This window comes from Theropithecus gelada, chromosome 12 (genome assembly GCF_003255815.1).
Source record: "Theropithecus gelada isolate Dixy chromosome 12, Tgel_1.0, whole genome shotgun sequence".
NCBI classification, from domain to species: domain Eukaryota; kingdom Metazoa; phylum Chordata; class Mammalia; order Primates; family Cercopithecidae; genus Theropithecus; species Theropithecus gelada.
The window spans coordinates 82,768,378-82,791,183 of NC_037680.1; the positions used below are offsets into that span (position 1 = coordinate 82,768,378).

At 40.8% G+C, this 22,806-nt stretch overlaps 1 protein-coding gene across 2 annotated transcripts in view; it reads right to left on the reverse strand.

Annotated features, from left to right (window-relative positions):
* The window catches only part of INO80D (INO80 complex subunit D), a 94,799-nt gene that overhangs the window by 13,072 nt on the left and 58,921 nt on the right, over nt 1-22,806 (reverse strand). For both annotated transcript variants that reach the window (XM_025405238.1, XM_025405239.1), the window contains 5 exons: nt 22,139-22,363; nt 13,465-13,574; nt 11,190-11,323; nt 2,756-2,973; nt 447-604 (listed from right to left, as the gene is read on the reverse strand). In XM_025405238.1, coding sequence (XP_025261023.1) covers nt 447-604; nt 2,756-2,973; nt 11,190-11,323; nt 13,465-13,574; nt 22,139-22,363 — 845 coding nt within the window. The remainder of the gene's footprint in view (nt 1-446; nt 605-2,755; nt 2,974-11,189; nt 11,324-13,464; nt 13,575-22,138; nt 22,364-22,806) is intronic.

Sequence of the window (22,806 nt, forward strand, 5' to 3'; positions counted from 1 at the left end):
CAGGAGTTCAAGACCAGTCTGGCCAACATGGCGAAACCCCACCTCTACTAAAAGTATAAAAATTAGCCAGGCGTGGTGGCACATGCCTGTATCCCAGCTACTCAGGAGGCTGAGGCAGAAGAATCGCTTGACCCCAGGAGGCAGAAGCTGCGGTGAGCCAAGGTCTTGCCACTGCACTCCAGCCGGGGCGACAGAGTGAGACTGTCTCCAAAAATAAAAGAAACAAGTTATAAACCTAGTCACCAAATTATGAGTTGGTTAAACAAACTGCACATTCCTTATCTTCTGAAAGGGGTAAAATAGCTGCAGTGGTATTATATTTCCTATCTACAGTGAAAGACATTACATGTGAGGAGGAGTATGACAAATACATCTCAAAACACTATTTCTTTTCTTATAGACTTATTTTTAAAACCAGTTTCCTTGAGCCAAAATATTGACTATACCTTCAAAAAAATCAAAATCTTGTAAGTCATCAGGTAGCCGTGGCAGGACGTCTGAAAAGTCCTCCTGGTTCAATTCCAAGTCATGTGGAATGTCAGTGATCTCATTGGCAATGTCGTCCGGCAACTCATCAGCACTCAGCTCTGGCGTGGATGGGCTCCTGGGAAAGAGGACACTGTTGGTCCCATAACTCCCTCTTTATCTTCACATCAATACCACCAAGCCAAGTTCATTCAACATGAAAAGAAGCTAATGTCAGGCAGGGCACAGTGGCTCATGCCTGTAATCCCAGCACTTTGGGAGGCCAAGGTGAGAGGATCACTTGAGGCCATGAGTTTGAGACCAGCCTGGTCAACATGGCAAAACCTTATCTCTACTAAGTATACAAAAATTAACTGGGCGTGGTGGTGCACACCTGTAATCCCAGCTACTCAGGAGGCTAAGGCATGAGAATCGCTTGAACCTAGGAGGCGGAGGTTGCAGTGAGCTGAGATCATGCTACTGCACTCCAGCCTGGGCAACAGGGCAGGACTCTGTCTCAAAAAAACAAAAACAAAAACAAAATAAAAAAACAAGCTAATGTCTTTTAGGTATTTTTTTTAAAGGTCAGAAAGCCCTGGCAGGTCTTGAACCCAAGCACAGGGATTAGACAGATGGAAAGTAAGGAAGTAACCACTTGAGCTAAAGCCAATCCTAATGTCTTCTAGGTTTTTTTTTAGACAGAGTTTTGCTCTTGTTGCCCAGGCTGGAGTGCAATGGCGTGATCTCGGCTCACTGCAACCTCTGCTTCCTGGGTTCAAGAGATTTTTCTGTCTCAGCCTTCCAAGTAGTTGGGATTACAAGTGCCCACTACTATGCCAAGCTGATTTTTTTTTTTTTTTTCAGTAGAGACGGGATTTCACCATGTTGGCCAGGCTGGTCTCAAATTCCTGATCTCAGGTGATCCACCCACCTCAGCCTCCCAAAGTGTTGGGATTACAGATATGAGCCACCATGCCTGGCCTTTTTTTTTTTTTTTTTTTTTTGAGGCGGAGTCTTGCTGTCGCCCAGGCTAGAGTGCAATGGCACGATCTCAGCTCACTGCAACCTCCACCTCCCATGTTCCAGCTATTCTTCTGCCTCAGCCTCCCGAGTAGCTGGGATTACAGATGCCCACTACCACACCTGGCTAATTTTTGTACTTTTAGTAGAGATGGGGTTTCACCATCTTGGCCAGGCTGGTCTTGAACTCCTGACCTCATGATCCACCTGCCTCTGCCTCCCAAAGTGCTGGGATTACAGGCGTGAGTCACCACACCTGGCTCTAGGTTTTTTATACTCACCAGAAACATGAGAAATTTTAACTTACAGTGTCTCCTCCCCCACTTTAAAAGAAGGAAATCTGAAAATAGAATCACTGCAAAAATACAGGCCTTACCATATGCAGTCACGTATTTCTGCAACCTTCACCCATGTATTAAGAGGCAACAACAACTACTAGGTAATACTTTTACTTCAAATTTGTACAGTGAATCACAATTTGGTGTATCAAGTGTGTCTTAATGCTTTTTAGAAGAATTTCAAATCTGGTCGAAATAATAATTTTAGAAATGAAATTAACAACGGGTAAAATTGAAATGCTTAGCTAAAACAAAAGCTTCATTCTCCTGGTCAAAATGTTTAACCCTGCCAAAATAAATAATGCCTCATATTTTTGATGGAATACTTCTGTTGGAACATATATGGAATTTCTGCTAAAATTTTTTAAAGTTAGAGGCCAGGTGCGGTGGCTCATGCCTGTATTCCCAGCACTTTGGGAGGCCGAGGTGGGTGGATCACTTGAGGTCAAGAGTCTGAGAGCAGCCTGGCCAACATGGTGAAACCCTGTCTCTACTAAAAATACAAAAATCAGCTGGGCGTGATGCCACATGACTGTAATCCCAGACTAGGGTGGCTGAGGCAGGAGAATTGCTTGAACCCTGGAGGCAGAGGTTGCAGTGAGCCGAGATCGCGCCACTGCACTTAGCCTGGACGACAGAGCAAGACTTGGTCTCAAGAAAAAAAAAATGTTTTTTAAGTTGACAGTATACAATTAAACCCAATTTCAGCATCTGTTCTCTTTATTGTAAGCAAAAGCTTAATTTTAGATCAAATATAGCCAGATACAGGTAAAATCTAAAATTTATACCAAACACTATTTTAAAAATCTAGGCTGATACATTAAATGGCTTCTGTAGCCTAGTGACAGCTTTACGATAACCACATGAAGCTAGATGTTCTGAGAAGAATCAGAAGATGTAAAGAAAAATTAGGTGCCAGTGGCAACACTGACCGGATCTGAGAGGCCTCCACTGGCAGTGAGACGCTGGCGGGCATGCTGAGGTTCCCTTGGGGGACGGCAGGGGGAATGGGTTTTTGGGGTCGACGAGGTCCACGCCTTCTCTTCTTCTTGTGTTTTTTGGTTAGTGCAGGAGGCTTGGTTTTTTTCCTGGGTTTCCTCTGCTGCTGGTGCTGAACTTTACGGGAGTTATCTCCTCTCAAGAAATTATCCTTTGAATGAATAAATACATTTTTAAACTGAGATTATCTGGGAGAAACCTGACAGCTACCTAAAAAATACTTAAATCCCTTAATATTCTATATTAATGCCTAAAACATACTGTATGCCCGAAACTATGTATAACAATAATGAAGACACCAAACTTCATCAATTCCAAGATCTACATTTTAATGTCTCTGCAATTGGGAAGCATTTTAAATTGTCGGCATTTTACCATTGTGGTCAGCCTGCTGATGGTCATAATAGCTGCCACTGTCCAAACACACACACACACACACACACACACACACACAGTTCCAATTCTTTGTCCTGGCATCGTTTCTGAATTAAGGTTATGTACACTGTTGGTACTACGTGTGGAGGAAAATTTTTTGTGAATGTAGAAAGGCACGAAGAGCAGCAGGCATAAAATTAATATTAGTGGAGCACATATTCATTACTGAAGTACTGACCACAATTCTTTTTTTTTTTTTCCCCTGTAAGGAAACAACCAAGTGAAAAAGGAAAATAACCACAAAGTAGATGAAGTTGTTCTATTGCTGAAGTACGCAGAAAATACTCCCTTTCACATGTCAAGCAGCACAGCCAAAACCAGGAACAGTATATAAGATAAAAATCTATGTCTAGATAAGTCTTTTAAAAGCTCTTTAGTAAGTCTAAAACAAAAATTCTAAGTGATAAGAAAGTACCGCATCACTGGCAACGTTTTTTTCTTTCTTAGTGGCATATAAAACAGTGGGGTTTGCAATTGATGTCACCTTTAATTAATTCCCTAATAACTCTTATAGCTAAATAAAGATTGTAGACCATAGTAGTTTAAGACTAATAACTATCACTAGCATCAAAAAATGGAAAAGAAAGAATAAAATTGAAGTATAAATTCAGGAAATCTAAAACAGGTTTAATCCTACTCAAATGCTTGAATGTAAACAATTACAGATTAAGTCCCAAATACACAAATTTAAAACAAACCAAAAAAAAGGGGCCACTTCTGGCCAGACGCAGTGGCTGATGCCTGTAATCCCAGCACTTTGGGAGGCTGAGGCAGGCAGATCACCTGAGGTCAGGAGTTCAAGACCAGCCTGGCCAACATGGCGAAACTCCGTCTCTAGTAAAAACACAAAAATTAGCTGAGCCTGGTGACACGTGCATGTAATCCTAGCCACTTGGGAGGCTGAGGCAGGAGAATCGCTTGAACCTGGGAGGCAGAGGTTGCAGTGAGCCGAGATTAAGCCATTGCACTCCAGCCTGGGCAACAAGAGTGAAAGTGAGTCTCAAAGAAAAAAAAAAAAAAGGCTACTTCTCAGACTCTGTAGTTCTTTCTGTCTCAACACTTGAGGTCTACTTGTATTATGTCCACTATTTAACTCAAAAAATGGTGACTGCACAAGGACCAGTACCCGAACATGGCGCTCTGCATCCATCCAGGCTTTCTCTCCAGCACCAGTGCTGATCTCAGGAGGAAGTTAGGGAGCTATCACCCAAGAGAAAATAAGTCCTATCTGTAAGACTCCCAATGATCACCTGGGTCAGGTTTTAGGTTCCTGCCTGATTCTCCTAAGCTTGTGTGGAGTGGCCTTGTGGCACTCTTGGTACTGTGCCAGATACTTCACACAGAACAGCCCGTGACTGATACCTGCCTTGCTCGCCTCCAGAGAGCCAGAGTCCCCGCTCCCTGAGGCTTTCCTAATGCCAGCTGTTCTTTTACCTAGCTTCAGGGCACAGTGAAATACTATTCACTCCCAACTTTTGTCTCATTCTACCTCTATGTCAAGGCAATGCACTCACCATCTGTCATAGGATCTTACAAAGGTGGAATCCCATGTTCTGCCTGACAGCTGGGACTTCCTGCAGCTGGAGTCTCCTACCAATGGCTGTCACATTCTAGTTCTGAATCTTAACCCCTTACCATTAATGCCTAACCATTAATGTAGTCAACAATTACTTACTGAGCATCTCTAAGTGCTAGGGATACAGCAGTGAACAAAAAAATGCTCCTGTCCTTGTGAAGTTTACATTCTAGTAGAAGAATATGGAAAATAAACACACTAATGAATAACTGTTAGGCGGACAAATGTTAGGAAGAAAAATGAGGTAGAGTATGAGGATAAAAATTGACAGAGTAACAGGCAGGTGGAAGACTTCTTTGATGAGGCGACACATGATAAACCTGCATGAAAGGAGTGAGCCATGCCAAAACTTGGGAAAAGGCCAGGTGTGGTGACGCATGCCTTCAATTCCAACACTTTGGGAGGCAGTGGCAAGAGGATGTGATGGGAAGCCATTAACAGGTTTTGATTATGGAGCTAATATGATCAGATGTATAGTCTAAAGGGCCTGCTCTAAAGGCTAATTACTACAGAATTCCCTTTCTATGACATTCTGGAAAATGTGAAATTATAGGGGCAGAAAATAGATCAGTAGGGATGGAGTAAAGGGATGACTACAAACGGGGTAGTATAAGAGAATCTGGGGAGCTGTTCTGTATCTTGATTTAGGTGGTGGTTATACAACTGTATGCATCTACAAAACTCCTAAGAGTGTACACTAAAAAGTGAATTCAATTCAAAGAAAGTAGAACATATACACACCCAGCCTACTCTGGCTGCTATGTAAACAACATACCCCCTGTGACAGGGGCATATGGTAAGAAGGGAGATGAATTAGGAGACTATTACAATAACCCAGGCAAAGATAATGATAGCCTTGACTAGAATGGTAGCAGTGAAACTGATAAAATGTGTTTGGATTCAGAATATAATATGAAAATAGAGGCTGGGCACAGTGGTTCAGGCCTGTAATCCCAGCACTTTGGGAGGCCAAGGTGGGCAGATTACTTGAGGTCAGGAGTTCAAGACCAACCTGGCCAGCATGGTGAAATCCCGTGTCTACGAAAAAATACAAAAATTAACTGGGCATAGTGGCACGTGCCTGTAGTCCCAGCTACTTGGGAGGTTACTGTGGAAGACTTGCTTGAACCCGGGATACAGAGGTTGCAGTGAGCCAAGATTGTACCACTGCACTCAAAACTGGGTGGGTGACAAAGAGACACTCTGTCTCAATAAAAGAAGAAAAAAAAAAAAAAGGCAGAGCCAAGAGATTTACACATAGTTTTCATCTCCCAGTGTCAGTCTCTCACAGGACTACTGATGGGGTACAAGTGCTTGTTACAGTCTCTTATGTAATTTTTAACCTAAAACAAAAATAGCTCAAACTAGTGCCAGATTCTTTAACTGTCTTCAGAGAGAAAACCATTTTCAAAAATTTGTATTGTAAATACTTTAAAAAATTTTGATTAGTATAATTGTGATTGTCATATTATTATATAAAATATATATTATTTTATGACTAATTTACATTATACTAATTCAGTCTTAGGTTTGCCTCATTGAATTTGCCTATAGGAAAGTTTAGCCAAAAAGAATAAAACCGCGTTCAATTTCTCTAAAAGCGTTCACATAATAATTTTTATAGGAGGCCGGGCACGGTGGCGCACACCTGTAATCCCAGCACTTCGGGAGGCCGAGGCTGATGAATCATGAGGTCAGGAGATCGAGACCATCCTGGCTAACACGGTGAAACCCCATCTCTATTAAAAATACAAAACTTAGCCAGGTGTGGTGGCGGGCGCCTGTAGTCCCAGCTACTTGGGAGGCTGAGGCAGGAGAATGGCGTGAACCCAGGAGGCAGAGCTTGCAGTGAGCTGAGATGGCGCCACTGCACTCCAGCCTGAGCAACAGAGTGAGACTCTGTCTCAAAAAAAAAAAATTGTTATAGGAACCAAAAATTCACTCATAGTAAGTTCCTAAAGCAGACACTGAAGTACAGTTTTTCTACTTAACAGTATCTTCCTACTCTTAGAAGTGTGCTGGAATGGCAGAACTTTAAAATGAAAATATGCGGTCTCAAAAAAAAATAAATACATAAAAAAGAAAATATGTGGCTGGGATCATTTATTTCGTGATTTGAAAGCTACAGGGCCCCCATTACCATGGGTCTGTGAAATCATCAATGAAGGTCCACAAAAGTGGTTCAAAAAGCATATAGAAATTATTCCTTAGCTATGACAAAGCCTGAATAAGCTTTAAAAAAAAAAAAAAAAAAAAGCCTATATTCGCTGGGCATGGTGGCTCATGCCTGTAATCCCAGCACTTTGGGAGGCCAAGTCGGGAGGATCACCTGAGGTCAGGAGTTCAAAACCATCCTGGCCAACATGCAGAAACCCTTTCTCTACTAAAAAAACAAAAATTAGCCAGCACAGTGGCATGCGCCTGTAATCCCAGCTACTCAGGAGGTTGAGATGCAAGAATCACTTGAACCCAGGGGGCGGAGGTTGCAGTGAGCCGAGACTGCACCACTGCACTACAGCCTGGATGACAGAGTAAAACTCCATCTCACACACACACACAAACGCCTATATTTTAAATGTTTTTATATTAAAGTGGGAAAATAATTATTCAACATTTGTAATATGTAATCGTAATATGTACTTTAGTATACAAATTTTTCAAAACATATGGTCTGTAAAAGAAACCTAAAAACTAAAGAAGTTCTTGGTGAAAGAGCCAGTTGGTCAGGTTTGGCTCTGTGTCCCCACCCAAATCTCATCATGTAGCTCCCATAATTCCCATGTGTTGTTGGAGGGAGACAGTGGGAGATGATTGAATTATGGGGGCGTGTCTTTCTCGTGTTGTTCTTGTAACAGTGAATGGGTCTCACAGATCTGATGGCTTTAAAAATGGGAGTTGCCCTGCACAAGCTCTCTTTTTGCCTGCCACCGTCCACGTAAGATGTGACTTGCTCCTCCTTGCCTTCTGCCGTGATTGTGAGGCCTCCCCAGACATGTGGAACTGTTAGTCCAATTAAACTCCCCCCCTTTTTTTTTAATTGCCCAGTCTCAGGTATGTCTTTATCAGCAGCATGAAAACAGACTAATAGAGCAAATTAGTACCAGTAGAGTGGGGTGATGCTGAAAAGATACCCAAAAATGTGGAACCAACTTTGGAGCTGGGTAACAGGCAGAGATTGGAACAGTCTGGAGGGCTCAAAAGAAGACAAAAACATGGGAAAGTTTGGAACTCACTGGAGACTTGTTGAATGGCATTGACAAAAAATGCTGATAATGATATGGACAATGAAATCCAGGCTGAGGTGGTCTCAGATGGAGATGAGGAACTTGGTGAGAACTGGAGCAAAGGTGACTCTTGTTATGTTTTAGCAAAGAGACTGGCAACATTTTGCCCCTGCCCTAAAGATTTATGGAACTTTGAACTTGAGAGAGATGATTTAGGGTATCTGGCGGAATAAATTTCTAAGCAGCAAAGCATTCAAGAGGTGACTTGGGTGCTGTTAAAAGCATTCAGTTTGTTTTTTTTTTTTTTTTTTTTTGAGACGGAGTCTGGCTCTGTTGCCCAGGCTGGAGTGCAGTGGCCGGATCTCAGCTCACTGCAAGCCCCACCTCCCGGGTTCACGCCATTCTCCTGCCTCAGCCTCCCGAGTAGCTGGGACTACAGGCGCCCGCCACCTCACCCAGCTAATTTTTTTTGTATTTTAGTAGAGACGGGGTTTCACCGTGTTAGCCAGGATGGTCTCGATCTCCTGAACTCGTGATCCGCCCGTCTCGGCCTCCCAAAGTGCTGGGATTACAGGCTTGAGCCACCGCACCCGGCCAGCATTCAGTTTTAAAAGGGAAACAGAGTATAAAAGTTTGGAAAATTTGCAGCCTGTCAATGCAATAGAAAAGAGAATCCTATTTTCTGAGGAGAAATTCAATCCAGCTGCAGAAATTTGCATAATTAACAAGGAGCTAAATGCTAATCCCCAAGACAATGGAAAAAATGTCTTCAGGGCATGTCAGAGGTCTTCACGGCAGCCCCTCCTATCACAGGCCTGGAGGCCTAGGAGGAAAAGATGGTTTCATGGGCCAAACCTAGGGCTCCCTTGCTCTGTGCAGCCTAGGGACTTGGTACCCTGCATTCCAATCGCTCCAGCCATGGCTAAAAGGGAGCAAAGCAGAGCTCGGGCTGTTGCTTCAGAGGGTGGAAGCCCCAAGCCTTAGCAGCTTCCACATAGTGTTGAGCCTGCGAGTGCACAGAAGTCAAGAACTGAGGTTTGGGAACTTCCACCTAGATTACAGAAGATGTACAGAAACAGGCTGGGCATGGTGGCTCATGCTTATAATCTTTAGGAGGCTGAGGCGAGCGGATCACCTGAGGTCAGGAGTTCCAGACCACCCTGGCCAATATGGTTAAACCCTGTCTCTGCTAAAACTACACACAAATTAGTCAAGTATGGTGGCACATGCCTGTAAGCCCAGCTACTTGGGAGGCTGAGGAATGAGAACTGCTTAAACCTCGAAAGCAGAGGTTGCTGTGAGCCAAGATCAAACCACTGCACTGCAGCCTGGGTGACAGAGTGAGACTCTGTCTCCCCCCCCAAAAAAAAAAGATGTATACAAATGCCTGGATGCCCAGGCAGAAGTTTGCTGTAGGGGTGGGGCCCTCCAGGGGAACCTCTGCTAGGGTAGTGCAGAAGGAAAATGTGGGGTGGGAGCCCCCACACAGAGTCCCTCCTGGGACACCACCTACTGGAGCTATGAGAAGAGGGCCACCATCCTTTCGACCCCAGAATGGTAGATCTACTGACAGCTTGCACCGTGCACCTGGAAAAGTTGTGGATACTCAATGCCAGCCTGTGAAAAACAGTCAGGAAGGGGGCTATACCCTGCAAAGTCACAGGGGCGGAGCTGCCCAAGACTATGGGAACCTACATTTTGCATCAGCTTGACCTAGATGTGAGACATGAAGTCAAAGGAGATCATTTTGGAGCTTTATGATACGACTCTCCACTGGATTTTTAGACTTGCATGGAGCCTGTAGCCCCTTTACTTTGGCCAGTTTCTCCCATTTGGAACAGCTGTATCTACCCAATGGCTATACCCCCATTGTATCTAGGAAGTAACTAACTTGCTTTTGATTTTACAGGCTTATAGGCAGAAGAGACTTGCCTTGTCTCAGATGAGACTTTGGACTGTGGACTTTTGAATTAATGCTGAAATGAGTTGAGACTTTGGAGGACTGTTGGGAAGGCACGATTCGTATTGAAATGTGATATGGGATTTGGGAGGTGCCAGGGTGGAATGATATGGTTTGGCTCTGTGTCCCAACCCAAATCTCATCTTGTAGCTCCCATAATTCCCATGTGTTGTAGGAGGGACCTGGTGGGAGATGACTGAATTATGGGGCAGGTCTTTCCTGCGTTGTTCTTTAATAGTAATGGGTCTCATGAGACCTGATGACTTTACAAATGGGAGTTGCCCTGCACGAGCTCTCTTTTTGCCTGCTGCCGTCCATGTAAGATGTGACTTACTCCTCCTTGCCTTCCACCATGATTTTGAGGCCTCCCCAGCCATGCAGAACTGTGAGTCCAATTAAACCTTTCTTTTGTAAATTGTCCAGTCTCAGGTATGTCTTTATCAGAGGTGTGAAAACAGACTAATACACCAGTGAGTCACACACATTGAGACTGAGGTTCAAAAAGCCTGAATCCTTAGTCCCTAGTTATACACCAAGCTGGCGGCAAAGCCAGGATCACAGGTTCCAACTATTAAGTCCTGGTCTAATACCCATTCCCTCACCCTGAGAATCCCTGAAAATTGTAACATGCCTATAGAGGGCAGGAAGCATTTCACTTTCTAGTATATAAGATACCTAGGATATGTACATAAGATACCTAATACTGAAAGTATCTTGCAGTAACTGCTTGATGGATGAACACAATAAAAAGGAACTTCCTTTAAATGATTATATTTAATTTAGATATTCCTCGAATTCAAATCCGTCTCTCCTCCAAATTATTCTGAATTAATTAGGATTTATGATACTAGCATTAACTAAAGCAATTAATTACGTTCAACAGATTTCTAGAAAGGCTGGGCCTTTGAAATTTTATGAACTATTCACAACATTTGTAGAACTGTATATAAGAAAGCAAAAACTTAGAGACATAGGAACAAAGAATATTTAGAAATTCTGCTATGTATAAGAAACATATTTTAAGGGAATAAAATGTATCTTAAGGGAATAAAAATCCTGTCTCAAAACTTGTTTCAGTGATTTATATACATACACAGTTTGTGCTAAGTCACAAAATATTTCCTACAGTGGATAGCTACGAAAAGTTTGAAAGCCTCTGTTGCAGAACTTACCATTTTTTTGGCATGTTCTTCACACAGAGGTGTCTGATGTGTAATGTCAAAAACTGGCACAGAGCACTGCTGTCCATCTGCAAACTTGGCTGTGCAACTTGAGAAGAGCTGCTGAGAGTGGTTCAAGAGGATATCTGGGTTTTTTTTAAGTTAGGAATAAAACACACTGAAACTCTAATTTTTCAATTTCTATATAAAATTTGCTTGTTCCCTTACTTACGTTTAATAAGTACAAACTTTACTATCCATAATAAATATAAATATTACCCGTATCAGCACTAGCTCCACTACTGATATGGGAAAATAATAGTAGAATTTATCAGATGACAACTCTGAAGGGCTCTGTTTTGCTAATGGGATCCTGGCACCAGTCTCCTTAACGACCATTCTGAACCAAATTGTGTTATTTGGAAAAGCAGGGCCATTTCCTTCTTAACTTGTGAACTCCACTTAAAGTTCCACTCAAAGTTTTTGCTTTTCGTTTTGAGATGAAGTCTCGCTCTGTTACCCAGGCTGGAGTGCAATGGCACAATCTCGGCTCACTGCCACCTCCACCTCCTGGGTTCAAGCAAGCGATTCTCCTGTCTCAGCCTCCCGAGTAGCTGGGATTACAGGCATGTGTCACCACATCCGGATAATTTATCATATTTTTAGTAGAGACAGGGTTTCACCATGTTGGTCAGGCTGGTCTCCAACTCCTGATCTCAAGTGATCCACCCGCCTCAGCCTCCCAAAGTGCTGGGATTACAGGTGTGAGCCACCACGCCCAGCCCAGACAAGGTATTTTTTAGAGATTATGATTGTTCACCACAAGCTGCCTAGCAGGTAGCCCAAGGATCCTGGATCAGCTTAGCCATATATCATCTTTTCTATCTGAATGCAGTATTCTCTTACCCACAACCATATGAAGTCTACACATATTCACTAAGAGTATTATGTAAAATACAAAATTGAGATTATAGGCGTAAGCCACCGTGCCCGGCCAATGGTTTTCTTTTTTTAAACAGCTCTTAAAAGGAAAATTTTCTGCCTATGATACTTACAAAGAATAAAAATTTAAAGACATAATTATTAAAAACTCATCTTTCCAAATTTGAATATTTTGCATCACATTTCTAGCACCAAACTCAAACTCACAACTTATGAAAAATTACTTTTAAATCAAAACTTTACTATTGGCCAGGCATACTGGCTCACACCTGTACTCTCAGCACTGTGGGAGGCCAAGGTGGGCGGATTTATTGAGCCTCAGGAGTTCAGGATCAGCCTGGGGAACAAAAAAGTATGAAAATTAGTCGGGCATGGTGGTGCATGCCTGTAGTCCCAGGTACTCAGGAGGCTGTGATCACCTGAGCCCAGGGAGGTCAAGACTGCATGGAGCTGTGATTGTGTCATACACTCCAGCCTGGGTGACAGAGTGAGACCCTGCCTCTAAACAAACAAACCTGAGCTTTACATCATCAATATTTTTAAGCACTCCCTGCTTTTAGCTACTACATTTCCTTAAGACTTACCTTATATCTATTAAGTACCTGTGTGTTTTTCCTTTATGTTTTTTAGGTATAACTATAAAGCCTTTATTACATAGAAAGAGCTGCTGAAAAAGCTGTTCCAAGAACAGAAAAGAGGGCAAAAATTAAATAGATGGTAAAGATAACTAATTGCTGCTATTTTTAAATGCTACCTAATTTTAAATATTCAATAAAAGTCACAGCAATAAGATTTCATCACTAACCTAAAGCTTCTTAACATAGGTTTTCCTCAATTATACTTTAAAAGAGATCTTCTTTCCTAGTCAGTGATGTTTGTTACCTTTCATTCATTTCAAATCAGCACTGTACTCATTAAAAGGAGTAAACTAATCTTACAGACAAAAGTACTATAAAAGTGTAAAACTGTGTAACTGTCTTAGAAGACTAAAAACAGATTTTAATAATGTGATTTGATTTTGTCCATCAATGAGTGTTATAGCTCCTTCTTAGAAGCTACCAAGAACCACCTGAGGGATCAGAATTCTATTAACAAAATATAATTAAGTGACAGACACTGGAGGAACCTGCTATTTGCTATCAATTTTGCTTATTTTTTGTGATTTTTGAATAAAACAGGAAAAATTATTCAGAGGATGTCATGAAAATTATAAGTTACATAAAATTATTTTAAACATTAAATAGTTATGGTTTCAAAAGTAATTCACTTGATTTAAAAATGAAATATATAGCCCCAAATTAGGATGCACTTTTTCAATGCACATTCCATTTAGTTGAAAGGATACGTTGGAAACAATGTCTGGTGAATGGAAGGGCTTTGTTAGTGCACTGTTCACCCTTCACGGTTCCACTGCATGCTGCTGGTTCCACCTCCCTCAACTTGGTCCGGCTTATGCTAAGGAGAGAAAACCACAAAATTAATTTTTAAAAAATGCTTTAAGAATCCAGGGTAATTTTTTAACATGATGTCACAGCTCTGTAACACTCTCATTATAATATTTATAACATCTACAGCCACTAAATAAAATGCAAATGTGAGTTAAAGAAACACGGTATTACAATTACCAGTTGTGTTATTTCCCTAATCTTCTGACATTCAAAGTAAATAATTACATCACAATATGTTTCAAGTATGTCTGTTTTTTTTTTTTTAAGTGATGTTTTATTTCCCTTTTCTTCACAAAGAGGCAGTAGAGAAAAGTGATGAAGAACATGAGAGAAGAATCAGAAAGACCTGGTTCTAAATCTCAGCTCTGCCTCTTACTAGCTGTGTGACTACGGGCATGTTGCTAGGCCTCATTTAAGCCTCAATTTTCTCATCTGTGAAGTAGAGACAATAAGGTACCTTGAGCTGGCAGGGTTGTTGGGAGCATAAAAAGATTAAGCACATCTAAACCACTTATATATAGTATATAGTATTACACAGTAAACAGTCAGTGGTTGTTAGTCATGACTATGATTATCACCACTATTAGGAATTGATTGCCTCATGCTGCTAAACCCATAAATCTGCAAAAAACTCTTCATCTCAAACATGGGGAAGAGGATACTGAGATGCAGAAATGGCTGAGTGGCTTTTACCCTCCAAGGTGAACTCACTTTAGATCCATTTTTTAAAATTTTCTATTATATGTGCAATCCTTGTTTCATTAAATTTTATCTCCACTTTGTACACTTAATGTTTAAATATTTCAACTTATTTAAAATCTTATGAATAAGCAATGTATTCACATGAATCCATAAAAAAAATGAAAGAACGCTAGGCAGTGAAGAAGCGACTTCTCACCCTTGCCCCCTAATTTGCCAGCCCCCACTCCCTCTATAATATGTATTCATTTTATTAGTTTGCAGATCCTTCCAGTTTCTTTACACAAACATATAAAAACACAAATAAGTAACATTTAAATTCTCAGAAGTGGGCCAGGTGCAGTGGTTCACACCTGTAATCCCAGCACTTTGGGAGACAGAGGAGGGCTCCCAAAATCAAAAAGGATCACTTGAGCCCAGGAGTTTGAGACCAGTCTGGGCAACACAGGGAGACCCCCATCTCTATTAAAAAAAGAAAAGAAAAAAGACAGTTCTTAGAAGTACAAAACCTATCCTATCTACGTGACTCTATAAAGCATCACAAACCATTAGGCCTTTACAAGTCTGAGTATGAAGAAAAAAATCTACTTAACGTACCGAGTTCAAGTCAGATATCACAAACAAAAAATCTTTTGAGCTGTTTGTTTCTAGTATCTTTCTCAGGGTTTCAAAGGAATGATTTACACTAATTAGGTTAAGGCCACACAGAATCTAAATTACATATGAATTCACACAAAATATAAATAATACTTCTACCATAGTTATTAATTTCATATAAACACTGTTTATATGTCCATGGTGCTGCCTTAAAACCTGCCTTAACTAAGATTTCTGCAAGATTTGTCAGGATTATAAGAGTAGGGAAGTGGATCATAGAACTAAACAGTTTATTCCTAATAGTTTATCATTTCTTTAAAAAGTTTACATTAAATTTAGCCCTATAAAAAGAATATATAATTTCAAATAAATAAACCCTTACTATTCTGGCAGCTAAGCTCAAATTCTCTTGGTCTAGATTTAAACAGAAGGGTCTCTATATTAAAGGGATACTTCTCTTTTTTTATTTTGAGACAGAGTTTTGCTCTGTTGCCCAGGCTGGAGTGCAATGGTGTGATCTTGGCTGACTGCAACCCCCGCCTCCGGGGTTCAGGTGATTCCCCTGACTCAGCCTCCTGAGTAGCTGGGATTACAGGTGCCTGCCACCACGCCTGGTTAATTTTTTGTATTTTTAGTAGGGATGGGGTTTCACCACGTTGGCCGGGCTGGTCTTTAACTCCTGACCTCAGGTGATCCACCCACCTCAGCCTCCCAAAATGCTGGGATTACAGGCATGAGCCACCCACCCTGCCTAAAGGGATAATTTTCATTAAACACTCTAATAAACTGCTCAGCTATCTTCAAAGACTAGTGTATAATACATTCCCTTATTTTCTTTATTCTAAACTTGCAAAATAACTATTGATTTCATTTTTTAAAATTGCCTTATGTTTCAATAACCCCATGGACAAATAAAGGTAAAAATGGCCAGACACGGTGGCTCACATCAGTAAATCCCAGAACTTTGGGAGGCTGAGTTGGGTGGATCACGAGGTCAGAAGTTCAAGATCAGCCTGGCCAACATAGTGAAACCCCGTATCTATTAAAAATATAAAAAATTTAGCCGGGCGTGGTGGCGGGCACCTGTAATCCCAGCTACTCGGGAGGCTGAGGCAGAAGAATCACTTGAACCCAGGAGGTGGAGGTTGCAGTGAGCCGAGATCGCACCATTGCACTCCAGCCTGGGTGACAGAGCAGAACTCCATCTCAGAAAAAAAAAAAAAAAAAAAAATGTAAAAATGCTTGATGTAATGTTAGATATATTTTATTATCCAAATAAGCCCAAGAAAACAAAGGGAATTACCAAAACTTTTTCATGTTTTTCACATTTAAAAAATCTACTACAGGATTCCCCTTGACGTGCTCTATTGCATCCCCCATAAATGATGTTTTCATACAAACAACATTAGTCACTGTACGATTGTGGGCTGCAAGATACTTAATTTCGGTTCACATACTTGAAGCTATTTCAATGGCTTATTCCACTTACTCATCAATAAATACGACAAAGTTATTTGATAGGAAAAACTAACATTATTTAGCTTGTATACAAACTATATCTTATTTTATTGAGAAGGAGTCTCCCTCTGTCACCCAGGCTGGAATGCAATGGTGCAATCTCAGCTCACTGCAAGTTCTGCCTCCCAGGTTCAAGCAATTCTCCCACAGCAGCCTCCTGAGTAGCTGGGACTACAGGTGCATGCCACCACGCCCAGCCACCATGCCTGGCCAACAAACTGTATTTTAAAGGATCCAGGCCGGGCGCGGTGGCTCATGTCTGTAATCTCAGCACTTTGGGAGGCCAAGGCAGGCAGTCTACCTTAGGTCAGTTGTTCGAGACCAGCTTGGCCAACATGGTGAAACCCTGTCTCTACTAAAAATACAGAACAATTAGCCAGATGTGGTTGAAGGGTGCCTGTAATCCCAGCTACTCGGGAGGCTGAGGCAGGAGAATCACTTGAGCCCGGGAGGCGAAGATTGCAGGGAGCTGAGACAGCGCCATTGCACTCCAGCCTGGGCAACAAGAGTAAAACTCCATCTCAAAAAACTGAAAAATTAATAAACGGTCCACATTAGAAGGCAGCCATTAAACTTTTAATTTCTAAAATATGTAATGCCAACCTTTTATGTATCTTTTTTTTGAAACTGGGACTTTGATACCAAAAATATCAAATAGAGGGCAGCATGCAACTAAAAGTTGACTTTCGTGACCCTAGAATATAATGTAATATAAAAAGCTGCCGGCCAGGCACAGTGGCTCATGCCTGTAATCCTACCACTTTGGGAGGCCAGTGGAGGGCAGATCAGGTCAGGAGTTCATGACCGGCCTAGCCAACATAGTAAAACCCTGTCTCTACTAAAAATACAAAAAATTAGCCAGGCATAGTGGCGTGTGCCTGTAGTCCCAGCTACTCAGGAGGCTGAGGGAGAAGAATCGCTTGAACCCAGGAGGCGGAGGTTGTGGTGAGCTAAGATTGTGTCACTGCACTCCACCCTGGGCAACAGAGTGAGACTCATCTTAAAAAAAAAAAAAAAAAGCTGCCAATCACCAAAGAATGATTATGATACATTGTTACATGATTATCAGCCATACATTGGCCCATAAACTTTTCACTAATCATGGGTAACACAACCAAATATCATTCAATCAATCTGAAAACTGTAACAGGGTCCATCTTGGTGTTTGTTTGTTGTGGCAGTTATCATTCATGTTTTTTAAATATCGCTGAAGTCACTTTGGAAGATGTTCTGAAAATAACCAGTTAAGAATCATAGATATATACAGTTTTCCATACAAATGCCAAATTTTTCCAAACTCATTGTATAGTCTTTTACATCTCTGACAAGATCATAATAATATATTAGACTCAGCGTACATATTTACATACAAATTGATGCTGGACAATTCTACTAAAAGTATACACCTGAAAGCATTATATCATATAAATGTTAGATATCATTATTTTATAACCTGTGTCAAACTGAGTAAATTCCTTCAACAAATAGAGAACAGATCTTCATTTATTCAATTATATTCACTCATTCATCAATACTGGAGATTTAGGAAAAAACTTGTTCCTGCTCTCATGGAAATTACTGTCTAGCATGAGAGACAGACATTAATATAGGTATAAAATTCTACAATTAAACAGAATACAGAGCACAGTAGGCATACATAGTAGAGAGAACCTATCATAGTCCAGGGAATCAGGGAATGTATCTCTAAGAAGATAAGTCTCTGAGTAAGCTGAGACCTGAAGGATGTTCTAGAACAGATATTAGATCCAGAGGACTGAGAGGTCTAGGAGTCAGGCAAGATGATTTGGGTGTAAGGGAAGAGTAGGCTGCAGCCATTACATATGGTATGTTAGATACTTCAAACACTGCAACCTGTTCCACTTTTGGAAAACTCTTAAGGGCACAGTGCATCCATGTGAGATATGCAACTGAAAATTAGGTCACTTTATTACAACAAATGAAAAGCAAAATACACAACACTAAAAATATCAAAAAAAGGCATATAAGTAATATGACCAACAGCTACAAAATAAAGGTTATATTTTAACACTTTGTTTTATTTATTTATCTTTTTCTTGTTGTTTGAGACGGAGTCTTGCTCTGTCACCTAGGCTGGAATACGGTGTCACAATCTCGGCTCACTGTACCTCTGCCTCCTGGGTTCAAGCGATTCTCCTGCCTCAGCCTCCTGAGTAGCTGGGACTACAGGCGCCTACCACCATGCCCAGCTAATTTTTGTGTTTTTAGTGGAGACAAGGTTTCACTATATTGGCCAGGCTGGTCTCAAATTCCCGACCTTGTGACCCGCCCACCTCACCCTCCTAAAGTGCTGGGATTACACACGTGAGCCATAGCACCCGGCCAACACTTCATTTTAAAACCTTCTTATTTCCTCAACTGCCTTATGATCGTTACATAAAAATGAGACCATACAAACTAAGAATTTTTTTGTTTTATCAATAATCCCACCATCTAGAATATTTTGGTACATAAATTCCTAAATTTTTTCTCTCTATATATACTAAAAGTTGTCATATGAAAATATAGTAACTGGCCAAGCACGGTAGCTCACACCTGTAATCCCAGCACTTTGGGAGACCGAGGCAGGTGGATCACCTGAGGTCAGGAATTCCAGATCAGCCTGGACAACAAGACGAAACTCCATTTCCACTAAAAACACAAAAATTAGCTGGGCGTGGTAGTGAGCGCCTGTAATCCCAGCTACTCAGGAGGCTGAGGCAGAAGAATCACTTGAACCTGGGAGGCAGGGGCAGCTGAGATCGCACCATTGCACCACAGCCTAGACAAGAAGAACGAAACTCCGTCTCAAAAAAAAAAAAAAGAAAGAAAGAAAATGTAATAACTAAAAAGTGTGAAATAGGCTGGTCCATGTGCAGTGGTGTTTACAAGTAATTTATCACAACCAGTTACAGATTTCTTTCTTCCTTCTCCACTCCCACTGCTTCACTTGACTAGCCTTAAAAGAAAAAAAATTTTTTTAAATGTGTGAAATAATAAAAAATAGCCGGGTGCAGTGGCTCACACCTGTAATCCCAGCACTTTGGGAGGCCAAGGAGGGCGGATCACAAGGTCAGGAGATTGAGACCATCCTGGTTAACATGGTGAAACTCTGTTTCTACTAAAAACACAAAAAATCAGCGGGGGGTAGTGGTGGACACCTATAGTGCCAGTCACTCGGGAGGCTGAGGCAGGAGAATGGCATGAACCCAGGAGGCGGAGCTTGCAGTGAGCTGAGATCCCACCACTGCACTCCAGCCTGGGCAACAGTGAGACTCTGTCTCAAAAAAAAAAAAAAAAAAAAGAAATAATAAATAATAAACTCAATAAAGAAGCTGGCCTTCTATCAGGAGGTTGAGGCTGTAGTGACCCATGATCATGCCACTGCATTCTAGCCTGGGCGACAGACGGAGACCTTGTCTGAACAACAACGAAAAGAATCAGAATTGAACTTTACTTCCTTAAAGTAAGACAATATTTTGAATTTTTTTTTTTTTTTTTGGAAAGCAGTCCCACTCTATAGCCCAGGCTGGAGCACAGTGGCATGATCTCTGCCCGCTGCAACCTCCTCCTCCCGGGCTAAAGCCATCCTCCCACCTCACCATCCCTAGTAGCTGGGACTACAGGCACACGCCACCACACCTGGCTAATTTTTGTATTTTTTAGTAGAGATGGGGTCTCACCACGTTGTCCAGACTAATCTCAAATTCCTGACCTCGAGTGATCTACCCACCTCAGCCTACCAAACTGCTGGGATTACAGGTGTGAGCCACTGCGCCCAGCCATGTTTTGAAATTTTAAAATTCAATTTAGTGTTTTAAATGTGTATTTCAGTTAAAAGTAATAACCAGGAGGGGCAGTGGCTCATGCCTGTGATCCCAGCACTTTGGGAGGCCAAGGTAGGCAGATCGCCTGAGGTCAGGAGTTCAAGACCAGCCCGGCCAACATGGTGAAAGCCCATCTCTACTAAAAATACAAAATTGGCTTGGCATGATGGCAGGCACCTGTAATCCCAGCTACTTGGGAGGCTGAGGCAGGAGAATCGCTTGAACCAGGGAGGTGGAGGTTGCCATGAGCCAAGATTGTGCCACTGCACTCCAGCCTGGGTTACACAGAAAGGCTCCATCTCAAAAAAATTGGAAAAAAAAAAAAAAGAAAAATAACCATAATTAAAATATATATAAAAAACAAAATTCTGTTATATAAATATGTATTTATATATACACAACAGATACTACATATATTTATTTATATAGAAGATATTTTATATTTATATATGTATAACAGAATTCTGTAATCAGTTTAGAAAATATAACTTTGGATTTTTGAAACATTTTATATAAACATTTAATATAAACTAAGGTATTACTGTACTAAGGTTTTCACCATTACCACCAAAACGGTAATATGCCAAAATTTCTAAAATATCAGATAACTCTACATTTCCGATATACAGATTTTCATGAATGGAATATTATATAAACATGATGAATCATGTTTTCAAAAGAATCTTGAAGAACACAGGGAAATGGCTACGGTATACTTTTGAGGGAAAACTAGAAAACTCAAACTATTGTCATGAGAATTAATGTAATTAATTAATAATTAAGACTTAATGTCATGAGAAAGTGGTCATAATTCAGTGATAAACGAACAAAAGCATTTATGGAAATAAACGAAAATAATGTAGAGAACATGATCTCAATTTTGCTTTTTAATATAAACACATGGCTCGGTAGAAAATTTATACGCTCACACACACACACACACACACACACACACACACAAAGACTAGAAGGAAACAGAATCAAAATGTTAACAGTGCTCATTCTGTCTTGTGAATGACAACATGAAGATTTTTCCCTTCTTATTTGTGTATTTTTAAAATTTTCCACAATAAACAAGTACCTGCATTATAAACAGAAGGAATTTTTTCTTAAAAAAAAATCAATGTAATAAAATACTTACACAAATAATCTGTGAGGTAATGTAAATATTAACAGAAAACAGACTGAAAAGGCCAGCTACAGTGGCTAACACCTCTAATCCCATTCTAATCCCAACACTTGAGACCAGCCTGGGCAATATAGGGAGACGATCATCTCTACAAAAAAATTTTTTAATCAGCATCCCAACACTTGAGACCAGCCTGGGCAATATAGGGAGACTCTCATCTCTAAAAAAAATTTTTTAATCAGCTGGGTACGCTTTCACGTGCCTATAGTCCCAGCTACTCAGGAGGCTGAGGTGGGAGGATCATTTGAGCTCAGCAGTGAGTTATGATCGCACCACTGCACTCCACCCTGGGCAACAGAGCAAGACCCTGTCTCTAAAAACAAAAAACGAAAACCAACACTGAAAAGAAACTCAAATAACACAAGTAAATAAACATAAAATACTACTTTTGTAGTTAAAAATCTATAAATGTTACTTTTAAATAACATGAAATTTCTAAGCATTGTAATTTTTTTTGTAAGCCAGGTAACATTCTCAAATCTTTAATGAATAAATTCTAATCAAACTTCAGCAAACTATTAGCAATGCTTTAATTTTACTGTTAGCTCATGGCAGTATTATTTTGACACCTGCAGCACTTTAACAAAGCAAGAAAACCAAAACACGATGCTTAAATGTTTGTGACTTAGTGGCCATCTCCCATTGTGCCTCAACTATCCTCTCACAAAATAAAGAAAGCAAACTGAGATGAGTCCCTTAAGAATAGGTTGCTGTGGCTCTAACCTGGTTCGATTGCATGCAGCTCTCCGCAGTTCTTGTATTAACTGACCAGTGCATTCTGGTTCTTTACTGGCCGCCTGCAGCAAAGCTTTCCTAAATGTATGCCGGCATTTCTTTTGACGAGATTCTGCCCGCTCCAGGCGGCACAGGTGCTTGTATTTCTGCTGAAAGTAAGTGCAAAGTTGGGTCACCCTGGAGCTCCTACTCTCCGCATCATCATCATCTGACCTGGAAAGTGCAGGGAGAGAAATGAAAAACTGGTTACATTAGGCTCATTTTAGACAGGGGAAAAGAGAATTAGGAACTGTGGCCGAATGCACAGGTTTAAAACTTTTGTGGCATGTGAGCACATACTTCACACAATTAGAGTAAGAGAATTCCAATAGAGCTGAAATAAGTACAGTATTTCAACAATAAGGACAGAGTTAATCCAGTGCTTTCAGAAACAGCCTTCTTAGCATGGCATCGGTAGACATTTAATATGCCAGTGTCTTCTAAATTTTAAGTGATTAGAGACTCTAGAGGAAAAAATTCATTTCTTTACCTTTACTTACTAAAACGTCTGAGTAAATGACATGACAGTTATGAGGAAACAAACAGCATAATTTCATAAAAGACAGGTCATACCAGAAATAGGGCAGCGAATTCTAACTGTTTATTATCTAAGAGCT